The 12,131-nt window shown below is 46.0% G+C and overlaps 2 protein-coding genes across 5 annotated transcripts in view; both read left to right on the forward strand.

The window, feature by feature from the left end:
* Window positions 1–8,081: 8,081 nt before the first annotated feature.
* TMEM250 (transmembrane protein 250) lies at window positions 8,082–12,022 on the forward strand. 2 transcript variants are annotated; one of them, XR_014507258.1, is made up of 3 exons: window positions 8,082–8,220; window positions 10,022–10,079; window positions 11,412–12,022. XR_014507258.1 is itself a non-coding variant. In XM_083424147.1 (3 exons), exon 3 carries the CDS (start codon window positions 11,553–11,555, stop codon window positions 11,970–11,972), a length of 420 nt encoding a protein of 139 aa, XP_083280273.1. In that variant the 5' UTR covers window positions 8,098–8,244; window positions 10,022–10,079; window positions 11,412–11,552; the 3' UTR covers window positions 11,973–12,022. The 2 variants fall into 2 exon arrangements, 1 of the variants encoding a protein (XP_083280273.1); XM_083424147.1 differs by having other exon boundaries at window positions 8,098–8,244.
* The window catches only part of NACC2 (NACC family member 2), a 61,341-nt gene continuing 57,304 nt past the window's right edge, over window positions 8,095–12,131 (forward strand). For 2 of the 3 annotated variants that reach the window (XR_014507222.1, XM_083423770.1), the window contains exon 1: window positions 8,095–8,244. The gene's annotated coding sequence lies outside the window, so the exon portion shown is untranslated. The remainder of the gene's footprint in view (window positions 8,245–12,131) is intronic. The other variant, XR_014507223.1, reaches the window with a different exon arrangement.

The following is a 12,131-nucleotide window of genomic DNA, read 5'->3' on the forward strand; positions in this document are numbered from 1 at the left end:
GAGGGTGTGGGGCTTGTCAATAAACTCATAAGGACCCACAGCCCCATAATGGCCGTTCAGAAGGGAAAGGCCATCTAGGAAGCAAACAATTGTGACCCTTATTGATAATTGCATTGGCTCCCAAAGCTATTGGCACCTCAAATCAGCTGGGCAAGGCAGGGCCCGCTGGGAGCAATGACTGAAGGAGCCAGCAGGATCCTTCCAGAGGGGAGGATGGAAGCTTGCCCGCTCCTCACACAGGGCCATTTTGCCAAATGAAAATTGACATTTTGGACTGAACTTTGTGACCTCCCATCATTACGCTAATGGCCTCCTCTGAAGCAGAATCTCTGAGGTTGGGCTTGGGAGTCTATATGGATTCCTTGGGTGGGGAAACAGGCAGCAGCGGGCAACAGAGGCTGTCTACACACACAGCTTAATCCAGGCAGGAGGAGGTTAGAGAGAAAGGTGCTTCCTCTCATTCTCACATAGGGGGGCCATTGTTGAAAAATAAGGGGCAGAGATCTGCATAAAATCTGTACGGATGCAAAACACCACCACCACTACTGACCTGTGTTTTGGGGTGGATGAATGAGGGGACTCAAACATCCTCTTGTTTTTAAAAAAATCACCTTGTGCAAATATCACTACACACACACACACACATATTGAGATGCATATAGCTAAATGCACCCCTGCATATACATCGCACACAAAACCTATCACCACCTTGCATTGCAACCACACTGTTACACATTGTGACACAGTGTTTCGGCTGCAATGTGTAGGTGTGTTGCGCGAGCACTCCCCACGTTCCTCCCAGGGCTGGAAAGAGGCTAGTTTAACTTCCAGTTTGCTAGTAAAACTGAATTGCTGTGTTGCAAAATGATGCATGTCTAAAAAGTGTGTCACCAACATGGAAAGTTTGGAAATCTCTAGTCTATACTATAGACCATTGGTTCCCAATAAGGGGCCCGGGGACCCCTGGGGGTCCACAGAACACACCCAGGGGGTTCATGACCCCTTTCCTCACATCCCCCCAACTAATTTTTTGTCATTTTTGCATGGTAATATCACAGATTTTATTGTCTGATTTAGTGCTGTGTGATTTTTCAATATATTTTGCCAAAATCCGTTTTGAAATCACACTGAGCTGATGATTTTGACCTGGCAATATGCAGCAATACATGGCTCCTGACGCAAAGGATAGCAGGGCAGCCAATTTCAAGGCACCATATCTCACGATGATCTCAGCCAGTAACGACTACGCTGATCTACCTTCCCCTCATATTGAGGGGAAACAGGGCAGCTGATTGCTCTCACTGCAAGGCACCATGGCACTACCTTCCCCTGGCACTGAGACAGAGCATCTTTTCTCAGTCAGCAGGAAAGCAACAGCAGGCACAGTGGACGTGCATCTTTGCTGGCTGCCACCACAGATAGCGGGCTGATGCACCCAACTCCCACTTCCATTATATTTGCCTGATGTTCTATGATTTGGGTGGTAACTCTGCCAGGAGGCCCTCACAAAAGCAAAAGTATAAAATGTCAAACACGCTTTTGTTCAGCTTTCTCTGCTGATTATTCTATAAGGACCAAGTTACAAATGTAATAAATGGATCAAAGTCTACTGGCTGCTATTGCTTTGGTATTCTTGGTTGCATTGCCTCCGTCTTTTCTCTGACCATCTAGCAATCCCTTTAACAGGCTCCTGCATCTTCTGTAGTGTGTGGGGATCCCTCAAAGCTCCCCGCCTCATATTCCCCCCCCCCCCGAAAAAAAATCTGGCAACCATGAAGGTGCAACAGCTTTCCCGTTTTGCCAAGTCCACTGGAGTCTGACAATTTAACTGGCACCAGGCCAATTTGCCGAATGATTATATTCATTGCAATTCTATGACCCTATGACTCTATTACTTTATGATCTCACCTTTTTCTCTGAGAAGCACAAGGTGGCATACATGGTTCTATCTCTCTCCTATGACAACCCTGTGAAGTAGGTTAGGCTGAGAGGCAGTGAGCTTCGTGGCTGAGTGTGTGTGTGGGGATTTGAACCTTGGTTTCTTCTAGGTCTTAGTCCAATGCTCTAACCATTACTAGCTACATCCCAAAAATACATTTGAATCTTCTAGGTTGCATGTTGTTGTTGTTGTTGTTTTTAAATGTCTCACTTAGAAGGTTAATATTTGCCATTCTTTCCTGCCATTCTCTGGACATATATGTGGTCCCCAAGCCCACACAGATGTTTCTGAAGCCTGTAATCCTGACAAAGGACTTAACTTAGTGTTAAGGAAAAATGGGTTACATAAAGACGCCTGATCTTCTTAAGAAAGCGAGGGTGGCCCCCCCACCCTGCCCTGCGGGCATATTGTATGCCAAACAAGACTAAAAGAGGGGCACGGAGGCACCAAGGCCACTTGGCAGATGTCTCTCCTTGGAAATCCAGTTTTATTTTTTCTGATTTCTTAACGTCTGGTGGAGAAACACCTGCAATATGGACAGGGACTGATTCTCAGAATCACAGCCTTCCTTTTATTTGGAGAGGTCCTTTCCCTTTAAAATGGGAGCCCACTGAGCTCAGATATGTGCCTCTGTCTGTAAAGCCTGAAAAACACACTTCTTGGAGGCTTCCTGTACTAGTGCAGAAAAGGACCCTTCAAGCGCCTGGCAAAACCCCTTTCCTTCTCCCATCGTTTAGTGTAGCTGCACATACACTTTGGAACCCCCTGCCAAAGCAGTTGCCTTTGCTGCACTCTTTTTGTCATCTGCTAAAAACATTCCTGTTTAGATAAGCCTGTCCAGATACTTGGAAAGCTGATGCGAGTTTTAACCTGTTTTCTAGTATTATAACTCCTTTAACTGAGCTGGCCTGTGTAAATTACCCCAAAGAGTCCCACAGTCCCCTGGGGAAGGTGAGGGGTTTGGTTGCTGTAGCAGTCACTCTTGTAGTTTTAACGAAAAGCTTTGATTAAAAACATTGGGAGCATTATTATAGCTGGTAATTGGTCTTACTTTCTGAAGAAATTATATTAAAATATAATTATTATTTCTCATTTTGAGCTGGGCAACTGCTGGGGTAAGGGTGTGTGTGTATTATGGCACTGGTGCCTCCCTTGCCTTATCGTGGCATCTTCACAGTCCTTAGTGCTCTCAGGAGCAAAGCAGAAAGCACAAGAATAGTTGTGCAAAGACTACAAAAGTGTCTCACAAATCAATCACCGTGTCTGAAGCTTTTGTGGACTCCATCTCATCAGGCAAATGTGGAAAGAGAGGGGAATAAACAATAGCAATTTCCTCAGGATCCCTGGCCACACCGGTGCCACCTAACAGAGAGGAAGGACACTGTGTGCCAACAAGGCCACACAGGGAAGGCTCCAATCACCACATGGCACAATCACCAGGAAGAAGTCTTCTGCCAACCAAGTCACACATAAGAACATAATAAGAGCCCCGCAGGATCAGACAAATAGCTCATTTAGCTGAATATCCACTTCTCACAGTGGCTACTCATATGCCCTCAGCTGGAAACCCACCAGCAGAACCTGAACACAAGTGCACCCCTCAATGGCTTCCAGCAACTGATATTCAGAAACAATACAGAATCCAACTGCAGAGGCAGATCATAGCCATGGTCATTGGTAGCCATTGCCAGCTCTTTTTCCTCCGTGAATTTGTCTATTCCTCTTTTAAAGCCATCCAGGTTCATGGTCATCACTGCCTCCGGTGGGAGCGAGTTCCACAGTTTAACTATGTGCTGCATGAATGACTTCGCCCCCTCTGTCCTAAATTTTCCAACATTAAGCTTCATTGGATGTCCACAGATTTTCAGGGTTATGAGAGGAGAAAAACTTCTCTGTCCTTATCATTCATACACTTTTATCTTGTCCCCCTTAAGCATATTTTTTTCTAAATTAAAAAGACCCATTAGGGTATTGCTCCCTAGCTTCTTGATCATCTTTGTTTCCTCTTTCTCTGCACTTTGAGGTGTTCATCGCTTGAGTAATTACAAGTTGGTAAGAATGACCTCACACCATTTAAAAACAATGCGAGGGTAGATCTCCACCTTTTAGAAGCAAATTTAATTCTTTTCCTTTTAGCAACCCTATTGGAAGAGCTATCTTCTTGCTAAGGGCTCCTCCTAATGGCCAAACATCAGAAGCACGCCCAACAAAGAATTCCTCCGAAAGAGCTCCAGGGAAGGTTTTAAGGGGTTGGCACAATGAATGGACCTTACTGTAAACAGGGGAAGATATACTACGAAACTAATGAAGCTCAAGCTTCTGGGCCCCTAATCCCGGAAGGGCCCCAGAAGTGACCTTAGTCCACATTGCTTAAAAAAATTAAGTCTAGTAGACCCAATTTGAGTCACATGCCTAAAAAACAGTAAGACATAAGAATTTTTTATTTACATCGGTGACTTTGACATGTGACATAATCCAGTAAATTACAGCAAATTTTTTTAATGGACATATAGTACTTTTTTTTTTAAGTGATCTGTTGTGGAACAACCCCACTGAAGAAGATAACAGTGGTTACCCAGATCTTGTTACTGGTTGCAAAGGGCCCCTCTCATAACAGTTCAAGCTTCAAGATCCCAAAAATGTAGGTCTGCCACTAACTTTAAAAGCTGTTTTGAAAATAGTTCTGCTTTGTTCCATAAGGGAGCATAGGCAAATAAAACCCGAGGCCCCAAGTCATATGCTACTCAGAAATAAAGGGCTCCTCAACAGTAAGGGCTCTCAGAATACCAGCAGCTGTGAGCAGGTGTGGGTGTGGAAGGTTATATTAGTCATGATTTTGAGCAGGTGTGGGTGTGGAAGGTTATATTAGTCCTTATTTTGAGCACCCCAGTTGCTAGAACACCATTAGTTTCTAGCTCCCTGTAGGTGGAAGAGGGCCTTTTGTTAGACCTTGCTCAGAATAGATCCTCTCTGTGTCTGGACTGCTGTCTTCTGCTGCTGCTCCAGGATCATATTTCGGACTGAGATTGCTTGTGCCTGATTCTGTTTTGCCTCTGACTTTACAGGTTAGACAGTTGTTTTGTAATTTGGTTTGGTGCCTCCCCACACATTGTACCAACTGGAGTAGGACTGACCGTCTCCTGGCCTAACCTACTTCACAGGGCTGTTGTGAGAATAAAGGGAGTGGGAAACCACATAAACATCATTGAGACTGATGGTTGTCCCTGGGGATTCTTCCTCTCTAACCTCCCCCTCCCCACACATCCAAGTGGCAAATAGGTGTGCATGAGATGTTTGCCTTTTCCTAAGGCCCATGGCAGTGAGGGAAGGGTTAAATGCTCCCTTCTCAAGTATTACTCTCCCAATTAAATTTAGAGTTCCTGTTTTGAAGATGTAGAGTTGGCATAACTGGTGACAGAATCCTGAGTTATCGGAGGTTCACTCTCGCCTCTCCCACCTCACCCTAGCTTGGGCTCAGGTGTCCAGAAGCCCCTTTCCTGCTATTCTGTGGTTGCTTTGCTAAGCAATGCTGTTCTTATGAATATTCCAGCTGGGTGGATTTTGTTGCTGCTAAGCTGCCAGCTTTTGGAAAGGTTTGCACATTATGCTGTCCAGTATTTCTCACTGCAAGTTGTTCCCACCTGCTTTTTCCTTTCTGCCTCTTAGTGTTGAACCCTCTTGTAATTCATCACTCCTGGTGATCCAGTTTATTCTTACTGTTGATTAAATTAGTAAATGCAATCACAATCTGAAGTGATTTAATTGAGAGGATTTATTTGAACATGACAGTTTAATGCATGTTTGATAAACTATTATAAGGTTTAATTTTGATTTTGCATAATTTAACTTTTAAATCTGCACAGGAGGGTCCCCCATCAACTATTAATGACCAAAATAAACTCTTTTAAGATGCATACATTTATAATTTATTTTGAAGACCAGGTTTTTGCCTCCTCAGTGTTGTTCTAGTGACAAAGTGACAAATATATTGAAAATAATATTTGGAGCTCTTCAGCGGTGCTATAAATCTTTAGGAATGCATACAATTTATTAAAAGTTTGGAAAAGAAGTACAAGTTAGCATTTATATGGCAACAAGTGACAAACAAATGTGTGTGTTTGTCTTCCCAGGTGACCATCAAACACCCTGTCCCTTGCCAGCGACCCCTGGGGGCACGGTAGCTCCCTTGTCATAGGTAGCAAAAAGCACAACACTTCTGCTTATATAAATTCAGCATTAACTTCAGTAAAGGTAATTCCATATATAATCCACAATTATTATTTTTTGCAGTGTGGTGGATACTGCTTGAAGAGGTTCCTTGAACATACGAAAGCAATTTCAGGTAACTATTTGGGCTAATTACAGCCTTCATTTCATTTTTTACACACATGAATGCAGGCCAAAACCTCCCTGGTGATGACTTCATGCCACGAGAATGCAGCAGTTGGTGTGTGTGTGTGTTATCCATTCATGGCAGGGAAAGAAAATTTCATTGATACAGATGATTGGCTCCAGAAGTGAGTGTTCGCCCACCATGACAATTTATTACTAGATGGCCATGGGCCAGCCCTGGTCTCAATTATTTCATTATGTACATATGTACGGCTACATATTAATACATATGTATTAACTAACTTCTCTGGCAGGGGTGGGGAATATCAGGCCTGGGGCCAAACAATCTAACCCTTGGCACGCTTGCCAGGACACACATGCCTATGCCAGAGCACCCCCTATCTCCTGAGTGCCCTGCTCTGCACCTTCCTCAAGTGCTTTTGCCAGGCTTAGGGTGGTTCCCAGGAAATTTGCAGGACAAGCAAAATATCCCGGGCAGTGTGGGAAGCCACATATTACCAGTAACTGAATTTATGTGGTTACAGGTAGGTAGCCATGTTGGTCTGCCGTAGTCGAAACAAAATTTAAAAATTCCTTCCAGTAGCACCTTAGAGACCAACTAAGTTTATTATTGGTATGAGCTTTCGTGTGCATACCAATAACAAACTTTGTGTTCGAAGAAGTGTGCATGCACACGGAAACTCATACCAATAACAAACTTAAAGGTAAGGGTAAAGGGACCCCTGACCATTAGGTCCAGTCGTGGCCGACTCTGGGGCTGCAGCGCTCATCTCGCTTTATTGGCCGAGGGAGCCGGCGTACAGCTTCCGGGTCATGTGGCCAGCATGACTAAGCCGCTTCTGGCAAATCAGAGCAGCGCACGGAAACGCCGTTTACCTTCCCGCCAGAGCGGTACCTATTTATCTACTTGCACTTTGACGTGCTTTTGAACTGCTAGGTTGGCAGGAAATAAATAACTTAGTTGGTCTCTAATGTGCTACTGGAAGGATTTTTTTTATTTTGAATTTATGTGGGAGATTGAAATAAAAATCCAGTGCCACAGATAACAGCATAACAAAATAATGGTTGATTTCCCAATCCTATAGAAAAGGGCTTCTTTTACTACAGTTAAACAATAGACAGGGCAGTGAATTTCCCCAATGTGGGAGTTGTTATCGATGGGATTAGTTGCAAAAACCGAGAAAAAAGTGAAAAAAGGAGAGCTTACAAGCGTGTGGAGCATCTGTGCCACTCCAGATGTTGTTTACCCCAGTGGCTCCCATCAGCATAACGGCTGGAAGGCTGGAGACCCCATCCTGCCTTTCATTTTTTCAATTTTTCCTTTCCAGGCAGGAGAAAGTAAATCAATTGTATGTTCACACTATGCACCGAAAGCGCTGAGAGACCACTTTAAAGAGCCCTGGCTCCCCCCTCCTCGCCCCCGCTCCATGAATCCTGGGATCTATGAGCGGCAGGTTGCAGAGTGGTTTGGCAATCAATCCCTTTTCGCAAGGAGCTCCGGGAATCGTAACTGTAGAGCCTCGTACCCATCTCCAGTACCTTACACAAACTACATTTCCCAGTATTCTTTTCTTATGGGGGCGCGGAGGTGCAGAGCCACGACTGGCTTAAAGCAATATGAAGCCACTTTAATGCATGTCATTGAATGTAGCCCAAGGCCGCAGCAAGGCTTTGGACTTTCCTCTCCGTTGCTAGGTAACCGCTTCCCGGTTCGCACTTCCGCCTTGGAGGCCGCGGCGGATTGGCGCCCTGCGATGATGCAATCGGCCCGCGCGGCTCTTTCCTCGCCGCTGCCCCAAAGGAAGGAAGGCAGAAAAGCTGAGGGGACGAGAGAGACAGATCAGTCGTGGTGCTGCCGCCGTCCGTCCGTCCCTTCCTCCCGTCCCTCCCTAGCCATGAATAGTCTCCGCCGCCTCCGCTGGTCCCCGGTGAGTCCACAGAATGCCCCGTGGGTGGGTGTGAGGCGGGAGAGCCCCGATAATGCCTGGAAGGGTTGGGAGTGGCAAAGGACTTCTGGAAGTCCCGACGGCGATGGTGTTTCAGCCCCTTGAGGGAGTTCAGGGCGCTGCATGTGGACCCGCTGCCCTCCTCCCCGTAGTTATAATCCCCACAACAGCCCTGCGGAGTAGGCTGGGCGGATTCATTGGGGTTTGCCCGGCTTCTGCCTGCCGCGCCCCATTCCCCCCCCCCCCCACGCAGCCAAACAAACGGGTGAATGTATGACCGGCCCTTTGGGCAGCCTGGAAGAATTGAGGCCGCCTGCCTTTTGCACGGCAAAAAATGCCCCTGCCTGGCGACTGCTGATGACTGAGCTGCTCTGTGGGTCAGCTTCCCAGCGCACCGTCCATGGGGTCACCAGAGCACCAGCCATGCTCCTGCTGTTGCTGAGTTTCCCTCCTTTGCCTTGTTCGCCCGTGTGAATGTCGGACTTAAGGAAGGCCCTGCAGAGGGTGGCAGGAAGCATCTCTGGTATGGTTAGTGGTAGAGCGTGGTCTGCAGGTAGCATCTCCTCCAGGTAGGGCTGGAATCTTGCCTGAAGCCCTGGAGAACTGCTGCCAGTCCATGCGGGTGGGCAAGACAGGTCAATGGTCTGACCCTGACCTTCCTAGGTGTGATAGTTGACAGGGAAGCAAGAGACATCTTTTATGTTATACTGTACCGGTAAATTCAGATGGAAGACCTTTGTAGAAATTTGTTGTTGTTTAGTCGTTTAGTCGTGTCCAACTCTTCGTGACCCCATGGACCAGAGCACGCCAGGCACTCCTGTCTTCCACTGCCTCCCGCTATTTGGTCAAATATGTAGAAATAGATGGTGCTTTTTCCCCCTGAGGATACGCAAAGGTATGCAGTACCAGCACCTTTTTTCCTAGAAGAAAAGCATTGGTTAAAAGTGTGGCATTTACTGTAAAAACTTCATGGTGAGTACCAGCACTTTTTTTCTCTAGGTGAAAAGTGCTGCTTATCAATAAACCCACATCTGAGTGAAAGAAATTTCTACATCATAGCAGAAAAGTTGCCTAGTGAGAAATAAGATGCAGACAAGATTCACTCATTTGTGCATTAATTGTTTATATTCAGACATGCCACTTGAGTAGAGGTCATATTTGCTTCCTGGGATTTACTTGTGCGGAATAAATCACAGCTTGCATGAGTGGGAAATCTGAGCTGGATTCTTGATCTGAAGCTGTAGTGCGCAAGTGGCAAAAGAGGGTTAGTGACTTTCATGAGAGGTCATCGAGCATGATGATAATAAGCTCCCCAAATCCACACCTTGTTCATCTCCACATATAAGGTATAAGCAGAGATTTTAAATTTATGACTGTGTTCCATATTGTAAGTGGCAGGTAGGGGCTATGCTGTGGAGGCAAAGTAGTTTAAGAAATTGTTGTGCTCAGCTGTGGTATCTGGAAGACAGGATGCCCTATGCTTTAAGAACAAAGATGCTATTTCAGTGATTTTTAATAAACTAAGAAGGTTCCCCTGGCTCAGCAGAGGAATAATTCCTTTTCCCTTTCTTGGGTCAAGAGTCAAATGCAGATACTTTACAGTGTCCTTGGAGGCAAGGATACTTTTGTGGGAGAGAAGTGCAGTCAGAATCTACCACTGACTGGGCTCTTATCTTGTATTTGTATTTGTTGCGTCAGAGTGTTTAGGAACATTGTGTGTTTGTCTCAGCAAATCTGTCTCATAGTTAACGTTTTTCAGTTACTTTCCTTTCACTGTTGTCAGATTGGAGCTGTGCATGGCAAGTAGGCAGTGGTCTGGACTCATTGCTGCAGTGTGGATAGTGAGTATTAAACGTGTCTTTTGTGATGAATCCTCTGTGCTCTAATCAGCTATCTGGAGATCTAGTGGGTGGGATTCGTTGCAGGGGTGTTAGGCAGGATTGATTGATCACAAAATCAAGCCCTCAAACATCCCCTGGTGTAGCAGTGAAGCCATGGGCTTAAAAAACCCCTCTCATAAAAAGCCTCATAGCTTGAAGTACTACTGTGTGTTTAAAACATGACAGATGCAGGGGAAATGTTACAGGTAGCCTCTCTGAAAGGGTCCTTCCAGATGCAAATGAATCTACATTTTACATACGTGATGGTGTATTGTATGTGGGCTTTTCCCTGTGCCTGTGACAACATGTTATATGTAAAATGGCCTTTTAGAATTCTCTTATTACAGAAGAAACCATCTGGGTTCTTGACCAGCCTGTCTGTCCACCTTCCCTTTTTTTATCACCTGGATAGAACTCTTTCTGGTCATACACTCCCTGGCTTTCCATCATCCAAACCAACCTACTTCCTTACCAAAGCTAAACTGTTTTTTGGCATTTTATTGATGACATTCTAGTCTAGTTGCTGAATTTTTTTTTGACTTTGCAGCAACTCAGCCAATGGTTTGGGATTCACCATCCACCAGTTTTTAACCTACTTATATGGTGTGAGAATTTTGCGTAAGCTGTTCATCTGCGATTCTCTTCCTAATGTATTAAGATCTCCATAGACTTCCCATCAATAGTTCTCTTACACTTGTTCCATTAGTAATTTTCCAGGCTTGGCGATTGGCTAGGAAAATCTTAGAGTGAGTTGATCAGTTAAAAACTGGAAATGTTTTGGAGCATTCATGCGCCAGGCCAGGTTGACTTTACATATAAGAGCGGCCTGCACAATCAGACCAAAGGTGGTCCATCTAATCCAGCGTCATACTCTCACAGTGGCCAGCCAGATGCCCCAAAGAGAAACCTGCGAGCAGAACTTGAGTGCAACAGCGCTCTCTCCACTTGCAATTCCTAGCAACTGGTACTCAGAGGCATACTGCCTCTGACAGCAGAGGGAGAACATTGCCATTGTGACCAGTAGCCATTGATAGCCTTGTCCTCCTTCATGACTTTGTCTTGTCTTTATAATTCATCCAGGTTGGCCTCCTGTGGGAGCAAGCTATAGTTTGCACTGTGTGACAGGTGACTCTGGGTGACTCTGCTTTTGGCTGCTTTCTGGGAAGCAACCTTTTGGCCAGCATGGGTGCAGATGGGCCCTGGTTTGGAGCCAGTCTTCCAGCCCTCCCCATGGTCCTCCTTGCCCTCTCAGGTTTTTTCTCAACCTGACTCTCCTTCTGTTCCTTCCTGCAGGCAGCCTCCATCCCGGCAAGTGCTTGTGCTCCTGGGTCGCCGGTCTTCCCCTCCATCTCCACCTTCACCTTCATGGATGCTGCCTGGGTCCTCCCAAGCAATCCCTGCTCTCTGGCTCTGTAGAAGGTGGGGTGGTGCCTGATGCCTGTCATCCCCATCCCGCGGCGGGTCCGCTCTTTCCATGGCCCCCACACAACATGCCTGCACTCTGCATGTGGGCCGGTCAGGACCACCCACTTGGTGCGCACCAAGTACAACAACTTTGACATCTACCTGAAGTCCCGGTGGATGTATGGCTTCATCCGTTTCTTGCTGTACTTCAGCTGCAGCCTGTTTACCTCCATCCTGTGGGTGGTGCTGTCAGTCTTGTTTTGCCTCCAGTACCTCAGCATCCGGGTCTTTCTCCGTTTCCAGTACAAACTCACCATCTTCCTGCTGTTGCTGGGAAGGAGGCGTGTGGACTTTAGCCTCTTCAACGAACTGCTCATCTATGGCATCCATGTCACCATGCTGCTGGTGGGGGGGCTGGGCTGGTGCTTCATGGTCTTTGTGGATATGTGAATAAATAAAAAACCAGTGCATGTCGGTCAAGGAGGCATGTTGGACTCTAACTTGGGTTAGGTCTTGTATGTGTGAATGTGTCCTCTTCTCCCTCACTTTGTCCTACTGCTGAGGTTTATAAATTAATGGGTACTCGCTTAGAAGTAAGGATTGGAAGTT

This window comes from Podarcis tiliguerta (genome assembly GCF_965153285.1).
Source record: "Podarcis tiliguerta genome assembly, chromosome: Z".
In the NCBI taxonomy this organism is placed as follows: domain Eukaryota; kingdom Metazoa; phylum Chordata; class Lepidosauria; order Squamata; family Lacertidae; genus Podarcis; species Podarcis tiliguerta.

Bases quoted from the DNA above. Each gene is read 5' to 3' on its own strand.
- TMEM250 (XM_083424147.1), top strand. From the start codon at position 11,553: ATGCCTGTCATCCCCATCCCGCGGCGGGTCCGCTCTTTCCATGGCCCC.